General features: G+C 45.4%; 1 protein-coding gene across 1 annotated transcript; it reads left to right on the plus strand.

Moving 5' to 3' along the window:
• Positions 1 to 553: 553 nt before the first annotated feature.
• On the plus strand, positions 554 to 7,325 carry ISCA1 (iron-sulfur cluster assembly 1). Its single transcript, XM_055790282.1, has 4 exons — positions 554 to 714; positions 2,323 to 2,376; positions 4,083 to 4,188; positions 6,891 to 7,325. The coding sequence occupies exons 1-4, from the start codon at positions 634 to 636 to the stop codon at positions 7,037 to 7,039; spliced, it is 390 nt and encodes a 129-aa protein (XP_055646257.1). The 5' UTR covers positions 554 to 633; the 3' UTR covers positions 7,040 to 7,325.
• The last annotated feature ends 10,776 nt before the right edge of the window (positions 7,326 to 18,101 follow it).

The raw sequence follows: 18,101 nt of genomic DNA on the forward strand, positions 1-18,101 counted from the left end.
ACCGGGCGGGCGTCCCCCGACCGCCACACCGCCCTTCACCCGGCCCCGGCCGCAGCCCGGAGGGAGGAGGGGGGCGCGGGCGGCTGGGCGGCCGTTCGCGGTGCGGTGCCCGCGGCAGCCCGCACCGGCCGCCGCCTCCGCGTTCGCTGCGCGGTCTGTCCGACCCGGCTCCCCCACGCGTGGGTTCTGCCCGCCGTGCCACCGCTTCCCGTCGGATCGCCTCACGCGAGGCCGGTTTGTACGCGCCCGCCTGTGTGACCGTCAGCCCGCGCTCCCTCTGCCGGCCTTTCTCGTGGCGGGGACTACGTGGCTCGCGGGCCCGCGCGCACCCGCAGACAGCCGAGGGGGCCCGACGGGCGGGGCCTCCGCCCGCGGCTGCCCTGGCCAAGCCCGCCGCCGCCCGCTGCCAGCCGCCCCGCGGGGGCCGGGCCCCGCTCCCGCCGCCGGCGCCCGCAAGGCGGAGGCGCCGCTGCACCCCCGGCGCCGGGAGGGGGGGCGGGCCCGCCGCTGCCTGCGAGCGCCACCCGCTGCGCAGCCCGAGCTGGCGCCGGAAGCGCGCGGGGCGCCGTGGCGTCACGGCGTGACGTCGGTGGTGCCCATGGCACAGGGTAGAGGACGCGGCGGAGGGGGGCGATGGCCTCGTCCGTGGTGAGGGCCACCGTGCGCGCCGTCAGCAAGCGGAAGATCCAGGCTACGCGCGCCGCCCTCACCCTGGTCAGTGGCGCCGCCGCGGGCGGGAGCGCCGGGCCCACCGCCCCCGGGACCGAGCGGGAGCGGGAGCTGCGCCACGGGCGGGCCGGGCCGCCGGGCCTCCGCCGGCCCTGCCACCCGCCCCGCGGCCGGCCGCCCCTGCGCTGCCGGTGACAGCGGGGCGGGGAAGGAGGACGGGCCGCCCAGCCTCTCTGCGCGGTCGGCGGCGCTGGCCGCCCGGCCCGGCGGCGGGCGAGGCGCCGCGGTGGCGGGGGTGGGACGCGGCCGGGGCGGTGCTGCGGGCGCGGCCGGGCGCCGTTAACCCTCGGAGGCTGCCGGCTGGGCGCTGCTGCGCTCGGTAGGGAGGGTTTGCGGGGGGCCGGATGGGTCCCCTTCCCCCGTGAGCTCACTGCGGGGGAAGCTGCTGCCGCCTCCGGACCGCGCCCGGGTGCGCCCTGTGCGGGCCCCGCTGCGCAGAGCGGGGCCGCGGGGGGAGGGAAGAAGCGGTCGCTTCGCGGGGGCCTTTTTGCACAGTCACCCGAAGAACTGTATTTATCTAAAAAAAAAAAAAAAAAAAAAAAAATAAAAAATTGCCTACAGAAGCTGACGAGTAGATGGTTTCCAAGGAGGCTTTGTATTCTTTTGTGGATTGAGGAAGTGTATTTGGCTCTGTGCCCTTTTGTTAATTGAGGCGAATTGAGGAGGCGAATTTGCGATTAGCGGCGGCGCTGGGGAGGCCGTGCTGTGAGAGGGACATACTGCAGAGTGAAAAGTACGGTCAGTTCACTGCAGGAGCAGGGGCGGATGAAGTACTATAGGTCAGTCATTTGTCAGAGCAGGTGATTCCTGCTCGGTAGTGATTCTGTAACAAATTAAGAATAGTAGGTGTAATTAGGAAAGGTTTTCTGCTGTAAGTCTACTTGTGGTTTGCTTTGTGTACTTAATTCTGCTCATGGCCAGAACTTCACGTTGCTAATGCTTTTCCTCTTCTCAGTGTCTTAGAAACTTGTAAGGTTGCAATGGGATTTTGTATGTTTATGTTTCATTCTTGCATTTCTGCAGCAGCTAGATCTGTATGAACAGTGGAATTTATCTGCTGTAAAGTCACAGTTCCCCTCTGGGTTAGTGGGAAGAGAGGAGTAGGCCATAAACACTTCTGTGCCTAATTGATTTTTGTCTGTAATGCGTGTGTGACAAAAGTTTCACAAGAGCAGAACTATTAAATTGAATTCTGGTAGTGATTTTGGGGGGGGAAAAAACCCCAACCAAACACCCTAATATTAAGGACTGCGGTTCTTGAACTATCTGTTTGCTGCAGCATGGGTGAGGAGGGGAGTGAAGAGATACTGTGTTCTGCCTGGATTAGATTTAATAATTGTCTGTTTTACAGCAGATACAGCAGAGTGTGTATCTTCAGACGTTAGTTTCAAGTAGAACACAAGCTAGTCAGTACTGGCAGGTGGGTTACACTGAAGGAAACAAATGTCAACTGAGAACATTTGAGTGCATAGAGCTGGAACAGGATTTTTTTGTAATACAACTAAGTACTTTGCATGCTTCAGTACGTGCAAGTGCTACTGCAAATAAACCAGAAAAACCCATTTCAAATTGATGTGTATTTTTGTTTTTCAGACCCCATCAGCTGTTCAGAAGATAAAACAGCTTCTTAAAGATAAACCTGAGCATGTAAGTATGAACAGGGCTAACCTGTAGGTTGTGCTAAGGTACTAGCACAGCTCATAATTGCAAAGCATTTCTGCCTAGCTTAGAAATTTGAAATAAACACCGAGGCCTTTATTTGGAAGGGAATGCATAAGCTTGTTTATATACCAACCTCTGTTTTTTTATAAAATAAAAGGCAGGAAACAACTGACTGTAATGGTATTTCATGGTACAATGACTTTTGAGTTGGATAAAGTTAAAATCATAAGCTTCAAAATATTTTTAAGCTATATTTAAATGAAGCCTTTTAGTGTGGCATAGTGGTGACTTCTGGTAGGGGAAAGAGATCTTCAGCCGTTGATATTAAGATGCTATTAATGAAGTTCTTGTAGGAGTTCTTACTATGAAGTATATAATAATATAAAGTTAGATTCATACCCATTGGGAGACATTTCATTCTTGGGAAACTTGCCAGTGTATTTTTTTGAGTAATTGGCATTTTTCCAAGTAACTGATTGAGCTTGTCATCTTTCTTCTTGCGGGAAAAACACTAAAGTCTTGCTTTCTAAATGTTATAAAAACAAGAATTAGATTTTCTTCTCTACAGTAACTACTATTTCAAGAACAATATTTGTCTTTTAACTTCCTTATGAGGCTCATTGTTTCTTTTGCTTCCTGCACATCTGCAACTAACAAGACTCTTTATTCTAATGTTTTAAAACCATCCTAAGTGAGCGTTAAGCCCACAGCTTAACTGGTCAGTCATCCCCTTGCTATAATGGTGTTTGGATCTTCTAACCCATTATTTGTAGCAGTTCCTGTAGAGAAAGGTATTTAGTCTGAAGAGATCAAAGGCTGTTTGTCTCAGATACCACTTGAAGACAGGTTACATGTTTTGATACATTTTTATTGTAACATAAATTATGGAGATGGACAATATAATTTTCATCTTCAGTTACAAAACATTGGTATGTGCAGAGTGGTACAGGTACTTTTGAAAGATTGTTGTACACAGAGTTACCGTTTTCTAAACACTTTCTCAGATCTTCACTTACACAGATGCTCTGTTGGACTTCTGTGAATGTCACAAACATTGACTAGGTTGGCTTTTAAGGTTGCAAAAAACAGTAAGCAAATAAACATACTTGATTTAAGAAGGAAATTGGTTTTTAAGTGAGACTGGCAGTAGACGTAATGAAGGAGTCGAAGGACGCTTTTCAAAACTTTGAAGTAAGTTTTCTGGTAGTGTCTTTACAAGAGTTCTGTGAAAATCTAGTAACTGCCCTTGGCCTCACAGCTTCATAGTTATGTTACTGTCAGTAATTTTAAGAAAAAAATAATAAATATTGCATGAATTAACATCTGAGTAAACTTGAATGTGAAGTTACAAAAATAGCCATCTTTGAAATTGCACTAAACAAAATTTCAAAATAACATAATTCATGAGACCAGACACCTACAGGAGTGCCAACAGTTTATTACTTCAAAACTTTAGCCTTACTTTAGGACTTGATCCACAGTAGCGAACAGCTGATGTTTCTTAAACCTTGGCAGTCAATTTTGTAAAAGGAAGAAAATGTTAGCTCTTAATCCATTAAGATAACTCTGCTTTGAGACAGTGGAGAACAACATATGTCAGCATTTTGTTGGTTTGCATACTTCTTATCTTGGTGTTCCAGAATAGGTTTTAAAAAAGTCATGAACGTGGTGGTGGTGGGTTTTTTTTTCAGGTAGGCATGAAAGTGGGTGTTCGTACGAGAGGATGCAATGGACTTTCTTACACGTTAGAATATACAAAATCGAAAGGAGACTCTGATGAAGAAGTGGTTCAAGATGGTGAGTTTCTGATAACAGCAGAGCAAACTTCTCTGTGGTGGTGGGGAAGAATAACCTATTACGGGTTTGCCAAGGTACTGGTAAAGAGTAACAAGTCATAGCAAGACATCCTACTGTTCTTTTATGGGGATTGTGGTCACCTTAGTTTCTGTTTTGAAGTAACCAGTTAGTTAAAATCTGCAGCTTTGCGGTCTCTGTCTAGTCCATCATTCATGGCTTTGGAGGTAGCTAATAGCAGATATTTGGAAATACTTTATCAGCATACCTGAACCAAGGCTTGGCAAAGTAAAGATTTTATTTGCAAGGGATTTTCCAAGCTGTCTTCTCTAACTAGTCTTAGTCTTCATTGATTCATAATTTGGTTTTAACTTCTTTACACTTTTGACCTTTACATTGCTTTGTAACAATGGGTTCTGTGAGTATTTTAAAAATTATTTTCTATGCTGGAATTTAATCTTTCTGCCTGACAACTTCATTGAGTATTCCATGATAGATCTATTGCTAAAGTTACTGTGATGGTTGTAACTCCAGCTAGCAATTAAGCCCTACGCAGCTGCTTGCTCACTCTCCCGCTATGGGATGGGGGAAAAATCAACGGTAAAAGTGAGAAAACTCATAGGATGAGATATAGACAGTTTAATAGGTAAAGCAAAAGCCACACACACAAGCAAAGCAGAACAAGGAATTCATTCACTGCTTCCCATGGGCAGGCAGGTGTTTGGCCAGCTCCAGGAAAGCCGGGCTCCACTATGTGTAACGATTACTTGGAAAGACAAATGCATAATGCCAGACGCCCCCCCCTGCTTCCTCCTTCTTTCCCCAGCTTATATACTTAGCATGACGTCACATGGTATGGAATATCCCTTTGGTCAGCTGTCCTGGCTGTGTCCCCTGCCAACTGCTTGTGCTCCCCCAGCCTGCTGGCTGGTGGGGAGGGGTGAGGAGCAGAACAGCCCTGGCTCTGTGTAAGCGCTGCTCAGCGACAATGGAAACGTCCCTGTGTTCAGCACAAATCCAAAACATAGCCCTGTACTAGTTATTCTGGAGAAAATTGACTTTATCCCAGTCAAAACCAGCACAGTTCTATACATTTTCCAGTTTTTACGAAGATTTCTGTCAGTGGTCTTTTTGTCAAGTACAGATTTTTACAGAAGCATAATAGTGTTTGGTTTTGTTTCTTTTTCTAAAAGCTCCTAAAATTCCTTTGTGGGGGTATTTTTGGGGGTTTTAGACATTACTGAACTCCATTATGTTATGTTCAGGAATGTTACTTTTAATTTGTTGGCAAAGTTAGAGATTTAAATATAAGTGGGATATCACAATTACTTTGTTACAGAAGCTATGTTGGTAGACAGAGCCCATCTTCCAGCTGTCTTCAACTCATAAATTTTATTCTTTAACAGAGAATTAGTTAGAACTTAGAAAATTACTAAGTTGAACCAGATTGTGTGAGATAGGGACTGCCACCTAATTCTGCAGGTGCCTCGATTTCAAATTCAGCTGGTTTCTGTAGTTGCCTCTTATTGATTCAAGAGCTTCTCTAGCTTTACAGTGCTAAAAAACTGTTTTCAGAAGGTATTTCCTGGTTTGGGTCTTAAGGAAGATAAAAGTGGTTTCCCTCAGTCAGGTTGGAGACTTTTTAAGTTTCAAAGCCAGACAGTATTTCGAGCGTGCCTCTGTGCTTTCTGTTTTGCTTTGGTTGCTTCTAGACAGTTTTCCATTGAAGGCTCTGACTTCTAGCTCTGTATTGAGGGAGTCGGTGGCTTTGGATACCTGCAAAAATTTTCTGGCTTTTAGGCAGGAAGGACTGTTTCAAGATCAGGTCCATGAACTTCCATTAAGTTTAACCTTCACTGTCAGTTACTGTCCAGATTGACCCCCAAAATATGTAGATTCAACTCAGTTGCCCATAGACTTGAGTTGTGTTTTTCAATATCTACTATGATGAGAAGCAGCTTTCCAGCAATCTTTCATATTACTTCTTGACTTCTTGTTGCTGTTTATTGATACAATTTTACATTTTTATTTTTATTAATTCTAGTCTGTGGACAGCTAAAGCAGTCCATTCACACCTTTGTATCAGATCTGCAGTTTTGAAGTTCAGTAACTTTCCGGCAAGGAAGGTACTCTGTATACTTTAGAAAAGGGATCTCCTTCTAGTTCCTAAGATGAACTACTCATTCTTCATCCTTACAAGTTGTAGTATCTTTGAACATTCACACCTTTGCCTTATTATAGGATTCAGTATTGCTAGTAGTTAATGTAGACCTAGTTTTTTTGGCACAGTAAAAAAATAATTTTGAGAGAGGAACAGTTGCTTTTTCAAGGGTTTTAGGCATATTGTTGGATGTGCAGACTTCAAGAATGGCAGGAAATGGATTACTGACTAGTACATGGGAATTGTGAACGAATCGCAGATTCAGTATTTGTGTTCTACAGCTTATTTCCCTAGGTATTGTGTTTTTAAATAACCCCTCAAAAAATACATACATTGATGTGCACACAAAAACAGTTCTGTACTGTTGCTGGACTTTTGTGGGTGCAGTAAAAACAGCCCATGTTAGGCCAGGAAAACCAGGTTATACTGGTAGTCTTCATATTTAGCTTCTTGTATTATTTTTATCACTCATTGAAAGAGAATTTCAAAGTTGAGTTGTGGTTTTGCTTTATGTGATTTTTTTTTTTTCTTTGTTGTCTTCAAGGGGTTAGAGTGTTTATTGAGAAGAAGGCACAGCTGACGCTTTTAGGAACTGAAATGGACTATGTAGAAGACAAACTGTCCAGTGAATTTGTCTTCAATAATCCAAACATCAAAGGAACATGTGGCTGCGGAGAAAGCTTTAACATCTGAAGTCTCAGGACTGCTTTTTTGACTTTGAACAACACAAAATACTTAACTATTATGGCTTTCAGATGCAAATGCATTTTCTTTAGGTTCATACACTGCATAAAGTGTGGATACCATTAAGAAAAACAAAGCTAAATAATTTTGAAAACGCAAATTGTGTGTTAAATTATACCACTGATGTAGTTACGCTCTAATTTGTTATGAGTTGGGATCCAAAAGGTAAGAACAGGAAGTTCTGTAGTAACATCTCTGTACTTTCACATGCCAAGGAAATAAAATCTCACTGTTATTTTCCTTTGTCATTTTCTTTATTCACACTGCTCACAGTTCCCCATCCAAAACCCATTTGAAAGAATATATTGCCTATGTGTTCTACATTAATCGGGGGGTGGGGTGGGGTGGGTCGAGGCCCAGACATTTGTATGTGTTTTCTATAAAGATTTATAAACCCAGACACACAGTCCTCAGCCTCAGAATTCACTGTGATTGCGTAGATGCTTGCTTGGGTTTTTTTTTAGTTTTTTGATGTTTTCCTCTTTTTATGTGTGGGTTTTTTGGTGGTTTATTTTCCCATAAATCCAGGGAAGTTCATGTATTAATATAGCGGTAGGCTACCATACCGCTACTTTAGAAATACTTCAAAATGGGCTAACCCAGTTTTTTAGTTCTGTTCCTTGCCTTGTTGAAGCATAGTCTCTGCTGTATTTAGGAAGTAATTTTCAAGAACATGAAATGTATTCAGTCACTGGCGTACTAAAGCAGGATACACACAGGCCTTTTCTCACATTTTCTGTAGTTAATCTTTCTTGACTGGAATTGCAAAGTGATAAACTGCCTGCGGATTCTGATTCCCCATGTTCACAGAATGTGCTGTCTGTGCACTAAAAGCTATGAACACCTCTTTTTTTTTTTTTTTTTTTTTTTTTGAGAGAGAGAAATCTAATACATCTCATTACTTTTAGGTTTTTGTAGTCATGTCTGCTAATTTTGTTACAGCTTGAACTCTGCTTCATAACTCAGTGAAAAACCCTAGATTTTACCACAAAACCTTATGGTAACTTCTATTTAACTCCTGTCTTGAAGTTAACTTGGTAACAGGAGAAAAAGAATTTGTAGTTTAAAACTATAGTATTTCTTAATAATTTAAAATTAATCTAGACAGTGATTAAAATGTCATGCTTACAAGAGGCCATTTTTTCATGGGAATGTAAGCTCACTTGCTTCTAATCAGAATCCTGATTTTTGTAAACCAGTATTTTTTAGGCTTATGAACTCTTCAGCAGTTCTCTGCTGGTGCTTGGGCAGAAGTGTACGTGTCTCCAGGCCTTCCCAAAAACTGGTATGAGAGAATTACTCTTCCATCCTTTTATCTCCATGTTTCTCTGATCATCCAAAGATGACACTATGCAGCTAAGCTGCTCCTTTGTGCAAAAGAGAAGATAACGTGTCTGCCTGGGCAGCTGGTTGGAACAGCTGGTGAAAAGGGTGCGAATAAAAAGTAGGGGACAACAGGCCTGGGATCTTGCAATCAAGGACAAGAAGGTGTTGGGATGAAAGTGAGCTGAGAGCATTAGGGCTGCATGCTGAAAATCCATAGGTCGTTTTGGTCTGGTCAGTTGTACCCACATGCCTATTAACAACTTTGGAATAGTAATGTGCTGAAGATGTAAAATTGCAGCAATGTTTTTATTCTTCCCTCCACACCTTTTCCCACGTGCAGAGGGAGGAATAAAAATAAGTCTTGATTTGTTTTATGTAGTGCATAGGAGCAGAAGGTCAGAATTTACACACCTTTGGTTTAATATTAAATGCTTGAATTCTGGTTGTATACTGTATCATCTTTTGATGTAAAACCACTTTATTTCAACAGTCAACTGTCGTGCACGGTTACTTTATATAGTAATGCAGGAATTACTGGTAATACACTGGCTGTGTGCATTTATAGTGCCATCTTTCAGTCTTGTCAAACAAAAAAATGCAGTTAATGTGATACAGCTACATTAACATGTCTAAAACTCCAAGCTAAGGGCATTTCTTTAGAGTGTGTTTCTCTGCTGCCTGCTAGAGGGTAAGACTTTTAATGTGGCAGTGCTGGTGGTTGGCAAGAGTACTAATACTCATTTAACTTGATGTACTTTGGGGCAGCGTAGATTGGTTTGCATTATTTTTTTTAGACCTGTGGTATGTATAGCAATCCTTTTCATGTGTTTTGTGTGTATGCCTTGAATGAAAGTTGGCACTTTCATACTCCCATGAAATAATCCTCTAAACTGTCACTTTACTAAGACACCTATCACACAATGTGTTAAACTTCTGTTAAAGTGCTATTTACAGTTGCATAGGAACATGGTTTTGTTGGTTATCATTGTAATTCTGTGCAATACTGTATGCAGAGTTCTCAGTTATAATAATAATAAATATTGCCTGTTGGTAAACATGAAATATTCCTATCCTGAATGATTCTGTTTACAGTAATAAAGCACTGGTGGGAGAGAACAAGTTTGTATGCTGGGATTACAAAGTAGATAAAATAATACTGTTACCTATTACTGTTACCTGAGTTAGTATTTCGTAGAAATATTAAACATTTCCAAATATGAACAGCATTGGAATAGCACAGAAACATATGGCAAAAAAATTAACTATGTACAGAAAGGTATTTACAGAAATCAGAAGGGTGGGCTGTTAATGCGTAGACTTCTATTAAACTTTGTGATACACTGTTCTCAGGGTAAAACTGCTAACAAGCAAAACAGTTTGAAGGCTTCAACATGCAAAAAAATCATTGTGGTATGTTTTAATGCAGGATGATGATTCTTAATAAAGTAACTGTTGTCATAAAAGGTTTTTAACTGGCTGGGCAATTTCAGGGTAGGAGTCAAAGGGCATTCCTGGCCATTCCACTTCAGGGCTGTGTAATGGCACACATATGCCATAATGCACTATGCTTATGACCCATTCGGAGTTTTTTTTATATATACAGGCTTTCCACCTCCAAAACTGCTTATTTTCCTGTTATGTGAAGATGCTGAACAACGGAGAGTAAAGTCAAAGTAACAGGAAGTCTGAGGGCAATCAAGAGAGACCTCAGGGCACTGGGGTAACTGGTTGAGGGATCAGGAGCACAAGCAGAGTTTTCTTCTATCCTACCGGTTGTAGGGAATGATGTGGGATGTAGTCGGAAGATCACACGGATCAGTACCTGGCCCCAGGCCTGGTGTCACCAGCTAAATATTGGGGGTTTTGATCATGGATCAGTTTATACGGCACCAGGCCTGCTGGCAACAGATGGGGTTCACCGGCCTCAAAGGGGAAAAGGGATTCTGGGTCAGGAGTTAGCAGGGCTCACTGAGAGAGCTTGAAACTAGCTTTGGAGGGGGAAGGAAACAGAACCAAGCTCACTAGAGGTGAGCCAGAGGGCAGAATGCCAGTGCTGAAGTGAGATCGATGGCACAACCGAAGTGCATCTACACCAATGCCTGAAGCATGGGCAACCAACAGGAGGAGCTGGAACCCACTGTGCAGCAGGAAGATTATAACATAATCTCCATCACAGAAACGTGGTGGGATAACGGACATGACTGAGTAACATCCATGCTGGCAATGGGTGGCAACAAACTCTTCAGAAAGGGTAGGCAAGGGAGCAGAGGCGGTGGCGTAGCTCTGTAAGTCAGGGAGTATTTCCACTAGAGCTTAATGATGGTAACAACAAGGTCGCATGTTTATGGGTAAGGATCAGGGGAAGGCCAACAAGGTGGATATCCTGGTGGGACTCTGCTATAGACCACCCAACCAGGATGAAGAAGCAGATGAAACATTCTACAAGCAGCTGGGAAAAGTCTCACGATCGCTAGCCCTTGTTCTCATGGGGGACTTCAATTTACCAGATGTCTGCTGGCAATACGACACAGCAGAGAGGAAACAGTCTAGGAGGTTCCTGGAGTGTGGGAAGGACAGCTTCCTGACCCAGCTGGTGAGGGAGCCAGCCGGGGGAGATACCTCACTGGACCTGCTGTTGGCAAACAGGGACAGACTTGTGAGTGATGCAGTGGTCAGAGGACATCTTGGGCATAGCAATCACGGGATGGTAAGAGTTTTCAGTTCTCAGAGAAGTAAGGAGGGGGTTCAGTAGAACTGTTGCCTTGGAAGTTCCAGAGGGCCAACTCTGGCCTGTTGAGGAGCCTGGCTGTCAGTCCCTCGGGAGGCAGTCCTGAAGGGCCAAGGGGTCCAGGAAGGCTGGACAGTCTTCAACAACGATATCTTAAAGGTGCAGAGGCAGGCGGTCCCCACGTGCCAGAAGACAGGCTGGTGGGATAGAAGACCAGCCTGGCTGAACAGAGAGCTTTGGCTGGAACTCGGGGGAAAAAGGAGAGTTCACCACCTCTGGAGCAGGGGCAGCCAGCTCAGGAGGGCTGTAAGGATGACACGAGGTTATGCAGGGAGAAGATGAGAAAGGCGAAAGCCCAGCTAGAACTCACGCTGCCCACTGCTGTACATAATAACAAAAAATGTTACAAATACATTAGAAACGAAAGGGGGGCCAAGGATAATGTCCATCCCTTATTGGATGCACAGGGAACATGGCCACAAAGGACGGGGAAAAGGCTGAGGTACTTAATGCCTGCTTTGCCTCAGTCTTCAATAGCAAGGCCAGTACCCTCAGGTTACGCAGCCTCCTGAGCTGGAAGATGCGGACAAGGAGCAGAACACGGTCCCCACAGTCCACAAGGAAACGGTCAGTGACCTGCTGCAGCACCTGGACACGCACAAGTCTGTGGAGCTGGCTGGGATCCACCCGAGGGTACCGCGGGAGCTGGCGCAACAGCTCACCAACCTACTCTCCATCATTTATCAACAGTCCGGGCTAACTGGAGAGGCCCCAGCTGACTGGAGATTAGCCAGCGTGACACCCACATACAAGAAGGGCAGGAAGGAGGATCCAGGGAACTACAAGCCTGTCAGCCTGACCTCAGTGCCAGGGAAGGTTGTGCAGGAGATCACCCTCAAAGCCATCATGTGGCATGTACAGGACAAGCAGGGGATCAGGCCCAGCCAGCATGGGTTTATGGAAGGCAGGACAAGCCTTTGACACTGTTTCCCACAACATTCTCCTGGATCTGGGGGTGCTGGCTGAACATGAGCCACCCGTGGACCCAGGCGGTCAAGAAGGCCAACAGCATCCTGGCTTGTGTTCAAAATAATGTGGCCAGCAGGACAAGCAGTAACTTTGACCCCCTGTACTCGGTGCTGGTGAAGCTGCACCTTGAATACTGTGTTCAGTTTTGGGCCCCTCAGTTCAAGAGGAACGCTGAGGTGCTGGGTGCATCCAGAGAAGGGCAATGGAGCTGCTGAAGGACCCGGAGCACAAGTCTTATGAGGGGCAGCTGAGGGAACTGGGCTTGTTTTGCCTAGAGGACACTCGGGGGGGACCTTATTGCTCCCTACAACTACCTGGAAGGAGGCTGTAGGCAGATGGGGGCAGGTCTCTTCTCCCAGATCACAACCAACAGGACAAGATGAAACGGCCTCAAGTTGCACCAGGGGAGGTGTAGATTGGGTATTAGGGAAGATTTCTTCAATGAAGGGGTGGTGAATTGTTGGAACAAGCTGCCCAGAGAGGTGGTGGAATCACTGTCCCTGGAGGTGTTTAGAAAAAGCATAGATGCAGTGCTTAGGACATGGTTTAGTAATGGACTTGGCAGTCCTGTTTCACAGTTGGACTTGATGATCTTTATGGTCTTTTTCAACCTAAGTTCTCCTGTTATTCTCTCATTCTAAGTAATAAATTTCAGAAAAATGCTAAAAATTGTTGGTACAGTTTGTTAATACTCTTGCAGGGCTACAATGTTATAAGCATTATGGAGACATGGTGGAGTGACTTATGACTGGAGCGTCAGAATGAAGGATACAGGCTCTTAAGGGAGGACACTGAGTCGGTAATAGGAGGGGGTGCCGCCCCTTATGTTATCAACCAGCTGGAGGGCATGGAGCTCTGTCTAGGGATGGGTGAGGAGCCAAGCAAGAGCTCATGACTCAGGATTAAAGGGAGCATAGGGACAGATGGCATTTTATTAGTCCTCTGCTACACCTGGCCGTGAAGACCAAGTGAATGAGGCCCTTTATAGGCAGATAGGAGCCACCTTATGTTCATAAGCCCTGGTCCTCGTGGGATACTTCAGCCAACCTGATATTTGTGGAAAAGACAACACAACATGGCCTAGGAAATCCAGAAAGTTCTTGCAATGCATTGATGACAATGTCCTTCTCCAAGTGATAGAGGAGCCAACAAGGAGAGGCTGGTGGGGAAAGTGAAGCTCAAGAGCAGCCTTGGCTGCGTTGACCACAAAATGGTGCCATTCAAGATCCTTAGGACAGTGAAGGGGGTGTATAGCAAGATTACTGCCTTGGACTTCAGGAGAGCTGGCTTTGGCCTCTTCAGGGATCTGATTGTTAGAGTACCATGGTGTAGAGCTTGGGAGGGAAGAGGTGCCCAAGAAACTGGTTGATATTCAAGGATCACCTCTTCCAAGCACAGCAGCAATGCGTCCCAACAAAGACAAAGCTGGGCACAGACACCATGAGGCCTGCATGGATGAACAAGCTGCTCCTGGACAAAATAAAATACAAGAAGAAAGTGAGAAGGAAGCCTTACAGGGGATGTAAGGAAGGACAGGCAGCCTGGAAGGAATACAGAGAATTTTTCTGAGCAACCAGGGATCAGGTTAGGAAAACTGAAGTCCTGACAGAATTAAATCTGTCCAGGGATATCAAGAGCAACAGAAAAAGCTTCTATAGGTATGTCAGCGCTAAAGGGAAGACTACAGAAAATGTGGGCCCTCTCCAGAAGGAAATGGCAGACCTAGTTACCCAGCACTGGAGAAGGCTGAAGTACTCAACTTTTTCACCACTATCTTCACCAGCAAGTGCTCCAGCCACACTGCTGAAGTCCCAGAAAGCAAAGGCAGGGACTGGGAAAATGGACTGCCTGCTGTAAGTGAACATCTTGTTCGAGACCATCTAAGGAACCTGAAGATGCACAAGCCCATGGAACAATGCATCTGTGAGTCCTGAGGGAACTGGCACATGAAGTGACTAAGCCACTATCCATCACACCTGAGAAGTTGTGGCAGTCCAGTGAAGTTCCCATGCACTGGAAAAGAGGAAATGTAATGCCCATTTTTAAAAAGGGAAATAAGGAAGGCCCAGGGAACCACAGGCCAGTCAGCCTCACCTCAGTGCCTAGCAAGATCATGGAGCAGATCCTCCTGAAAACAATGCTAAGACATATGGAACATAAGGAGATGATTGGTGACAGCCAGCTTGACTTCACTAAGGGCAAGTCATGCCTGATCAATTTGACAGCCTTCTGTGACAGGGTTACAGCACTGATGGATCAGGGCAGAGCGACCGACATCATCTACCTGGACTTGTACAAAGCTTTTGACACTGTCCGCATTATATCCCTGTCTCTAAACTGGAGAGGCATGAATTTGACAGATGGACCACTCAGTGGATAAGGTATTGGCTGGATGGTGGCACTCAAAGAATTGTGGTCAACACTTCAATGCCTAAGTGGAAACTGGGAAAGAGTGGCATTCCTCAGGGGTCCATACTGGGACCAGTGCTGTTTAACATCTTTGTCAGTGACGTGGACAGTGGGATCGGGTGCACCCTCAGGAAGTTTACCAGTCACACCAAGCTGTGTGGTGCGGTTGACACACTGGAGGGAAGGGATGCCATCCAGAGGGACCATGAGACGCTTGAGAGGTGGGACCACGTGAACCTCATGAGGTTCAACAAGGCCAAGTGCAAGGTCCTGCACCTGGGTTGGGGCAACCCCCAGTATCCGTACAGGCTGCAGGACGAAGGGATTGAGAGCAGCCATGTGGAGAAAGGCTTGAAGGTACTAGTAGATGAAAAGCTGGACATGAGCTGGCAATGTGCATGCGCAGCACAGAAAGCCAACTGTATGCTGGGCTGCGTCAAAAGATGGTTGAGGGAGGTGATTCTCCCCCTCTACTCTGCACTGGTGAGACCTCCCTGCAGTCCTGCGTTCAGCTCTGGGACCCCCAACATAAGAAGGACATGGACCTGTTGGAGTGAGTCCAGAGGAGGGCCACAAAGATGATCAGAGAGGCTGGAGCACCTCCCCAGTGAAGACAGGCTGAAAGAGCTGGGCTTGTTGAGCCCGGAGGAGAGAAGGCTCCTGGGAGACCTTACTGCAGCCTTCCGCTACCTAAAGGGGGCTTATAAGAAAGATGAGGACAGACTTTTTAGTAGGTCCTGTAGTGATAGGACAGGGGGTAATGGTTTTAAACTGGAAGAAGGTAGATTCAGGATAGAAGTAAGGAAGAAATGGTTCACTGTGAGGGTGGTGAGATACTGGAGCCGGTTGCCCTGAGAAGCTGTGGATGCCCCATCCCTGGGAGTGCTTAAGGCCAGGCTGGATGGGGCTTTGAGCAACCTGATCTAGTGGAAGGTGTCGCTGCCCATGGCAGGGGGGTTGGAACTACAGGACCCTTAAGGTCTCTTCCAACCTGAACCTAGAATATATGACTTTATGAGTTGCACATTCATGATTCTGGAGAAAGAACCCAACCCTCATACAGTCAGGAGCCTGGAAATTCAATGGTTTCATACAGTCAGGAGCCTGGAAATGCAACAGTTACCCTTCTGTTGGATTTCTTACAGAATTAATAATACAGTATTAGTTATTATTATAAAAAATACAATAACAAACCACTTGCTTGCACCAGCAAGTCAGTATTCCTGATCCACCCCTTTTTATAGCACTCTTTGAATGGTCCAAGAACATATTGTTTAGGAAAACATTGAGCAGTTCAATATGCAGTCATCCTTACAACAGGTGATGGGACAAATTTAATTTGAACTGCAAAATATAACATAGCGTCGCTGTTGACACAGAGAATTGTGCAGAAAAACCGAAAGGCCAAAAGGCCCTGTTTATTGTTCTTACTAAGCCTTTTTATACTTTTCTTAAGAATATGTGTCTATACATGATTGGTTTAATTACAGACCACCAGCTCATGATTGGATGACCTTTTGTTTGATACATCTTTGATACACTTCTTCTACTTGTGCATCTGGCAGTTCCTTTCTCTCATTAGCTCAGCCCTTCTTGGGACTTTCCGGACTCTTCATGAATACACAGGTATCTGTTCAAGGCTAAGCTCACATTCTGATCCCTCGGACCAGCCGAGGTTTCCCACAATTCCCCCTTCTTGTATTTGTGTAACAAAAATTGCCAGAGTTGTCCGCTGCAGGGCCTTTTGCAGCAGAGATGCAAGACATGGCAACATCAATAACACAACTACAACAATGAACAAAATCAACAACCTGGTTTTCATCAGAGACAGCAACCACCCTGAGAGTCCCCATCCTTTAAACAAGTTATTCAAGCAATCCCATCCATCACCTACTTGTAATTCTTGAGTCCATCTTTTAGAAACTGAATACTTTTATGTAATGACTCAGAGTGATCCAATAAATTCATACAACACGTTCCCTCAAAGTCTTCACATCCATGTCCTTGTGCCGACAATAAAAAAATCAATAAAGCTCGATTTTGTAGCGATGCATGACGAGCAGAATCAATATCTTTTAATAAGCCAGAAAAAGCATTGCTTGTAGCATTACTTTCTTTAGCAAGCCAACAACCTAACTTGCTGAGTGAATTAGGAGCATGTCCTGTCCCTATAGAAGGGACTAAAAAAGCAAAAATGCACTGCACTGCATTCCAGAACTCAACCTGAGAATTACAGTCGGTTGAGAAATCTGCACTGCCCTCTTTCTGCGTGTGTTGTTTCCACATCCTAACCACTGAGTCATTGGGGTGAAAAAAGGAAAGTTTGCCAAATGTACAAGGTCCCCCTATTGCCCTACTCGGAATTCCCTTCTGAGCTCTGTCCTCACAAATCAAAAATGTGTTTTTCAAAAGGCCAGCAGGGACTGTACTGGATTTAACTGTTCTAGGGGCAGTATAATTGTACCATGCAGACTCATTTCAATAGATTGTCAAGGTACTAGTTAAGTCAATACCCATCGTTTCATTTGAGTCACTAGGTGACCTGGTAAACTTTAAATAAAAACACACGGGAGCTTTTATAGTTACTAATAATTTAAATTCTTGGGGCTCTAACGGAAGGGCTGGGAAGTTGCTAATTTTGTCAAGACCTGTTCCCGAATCATTCTTTCTATACCACCGAGCACTTTCACCCCCTGTTAACCGCCAGGAGGCGTCACACCACCATTTCGGTTCCCGAACGCCCGTACTGACGCAAGCCCCTTGTACAGTCTGATTATACAATGAATCCCATTCCATCTCAGTGAAAGCAATGCCCACCAGGCATGTTTGAAATGGATTTGCTGGGCTACTCATGGGAACACACAGTGTAAATTGAGTGGTTGCATTGGTGAGGGTGAGACAGACGTTGGTATCAGGTAGAGCAGGCAGATGTTAATAGCCATCACTTCTATAGATCATCCAGGGCAGGCCAAATGCAGCAAGCAGGAACCACCAGGGGCCACCATCCATGGAGACACCAGCATACCCTCTTCCCCAGGTTAATAAATCACATGGAAGTGACCATTGACCGCTCTGCAGGTCCTTCACCTTTACCTTAACAGTAGAGGAGACAGTGGTCATTTTACGTAGGGACTCAAAGTGGCGACCCATAGGTGATTCCTGCAAGTCCTCTGTTATATTAACAAAATGCAGCACATAGGTGGCTTTATTAAGCTGTGCTTCAGGGGATTCACCAGTTATTCCCCCTTCTTGTTTTTGAAGAAGGCGCTTGAGCGTGCCGTATGCACGTTCCACAATGCTCTGTCCGGTAGAAGAATGAGAGATACCAGTGACATGGTAACCCCCCAAAGCTGTAAAAAAGCTTTCACTTGACTGGAAACATAAACAGGACCATTATTGGTCTTAGTTTGATGCGGAACATCACATACAGCAAAAGTTTGTTGCCAATGTTGAATGACATTCCGAGCTGTTTCCCCTGTGTGCACAGTAGCTACCATGACTGATGAAAATGTGTCAATA

Source organism: Falco peregrinus, chromosome Z (assembly GCF_023634155.1).
Source record: "Falco peregrinus isolate bFalPer1 chromosome Z, bFalPer1.pri, whole genome shotgun sequence".
Lineage (NCBI taxonomy): Eukaryota > Metazoa > Chordata > Aves > Falconiformes > Falconidae > Falco > Falco peregrinus.

Bases quoted from the DNA above. Each gene is read 5' to 3' on its own strand.
- ISCA1 (XM_055790282.1), top strand. From the start codon at position 634: ATGGCCTCGTCCGTGGTGAGGGCCACCGTGCGCGCCGTCAGCAAGCGG. The intron at 715-2,322 runs GTCAGTGGCGCC...TTTGTTTTTCAG, and splicing joins CGCGCGCCGCCCTCACCCTG to ACCCCATCAGCTGTTCAGAA. The intron at 2,377-4,082 runs GTAAGTATGAAC...TTTTTTTTTCAG, and splicing joins TTAAAGATAAACCTGAGCAT to GTAGGCATGAAAGTGGGTGT.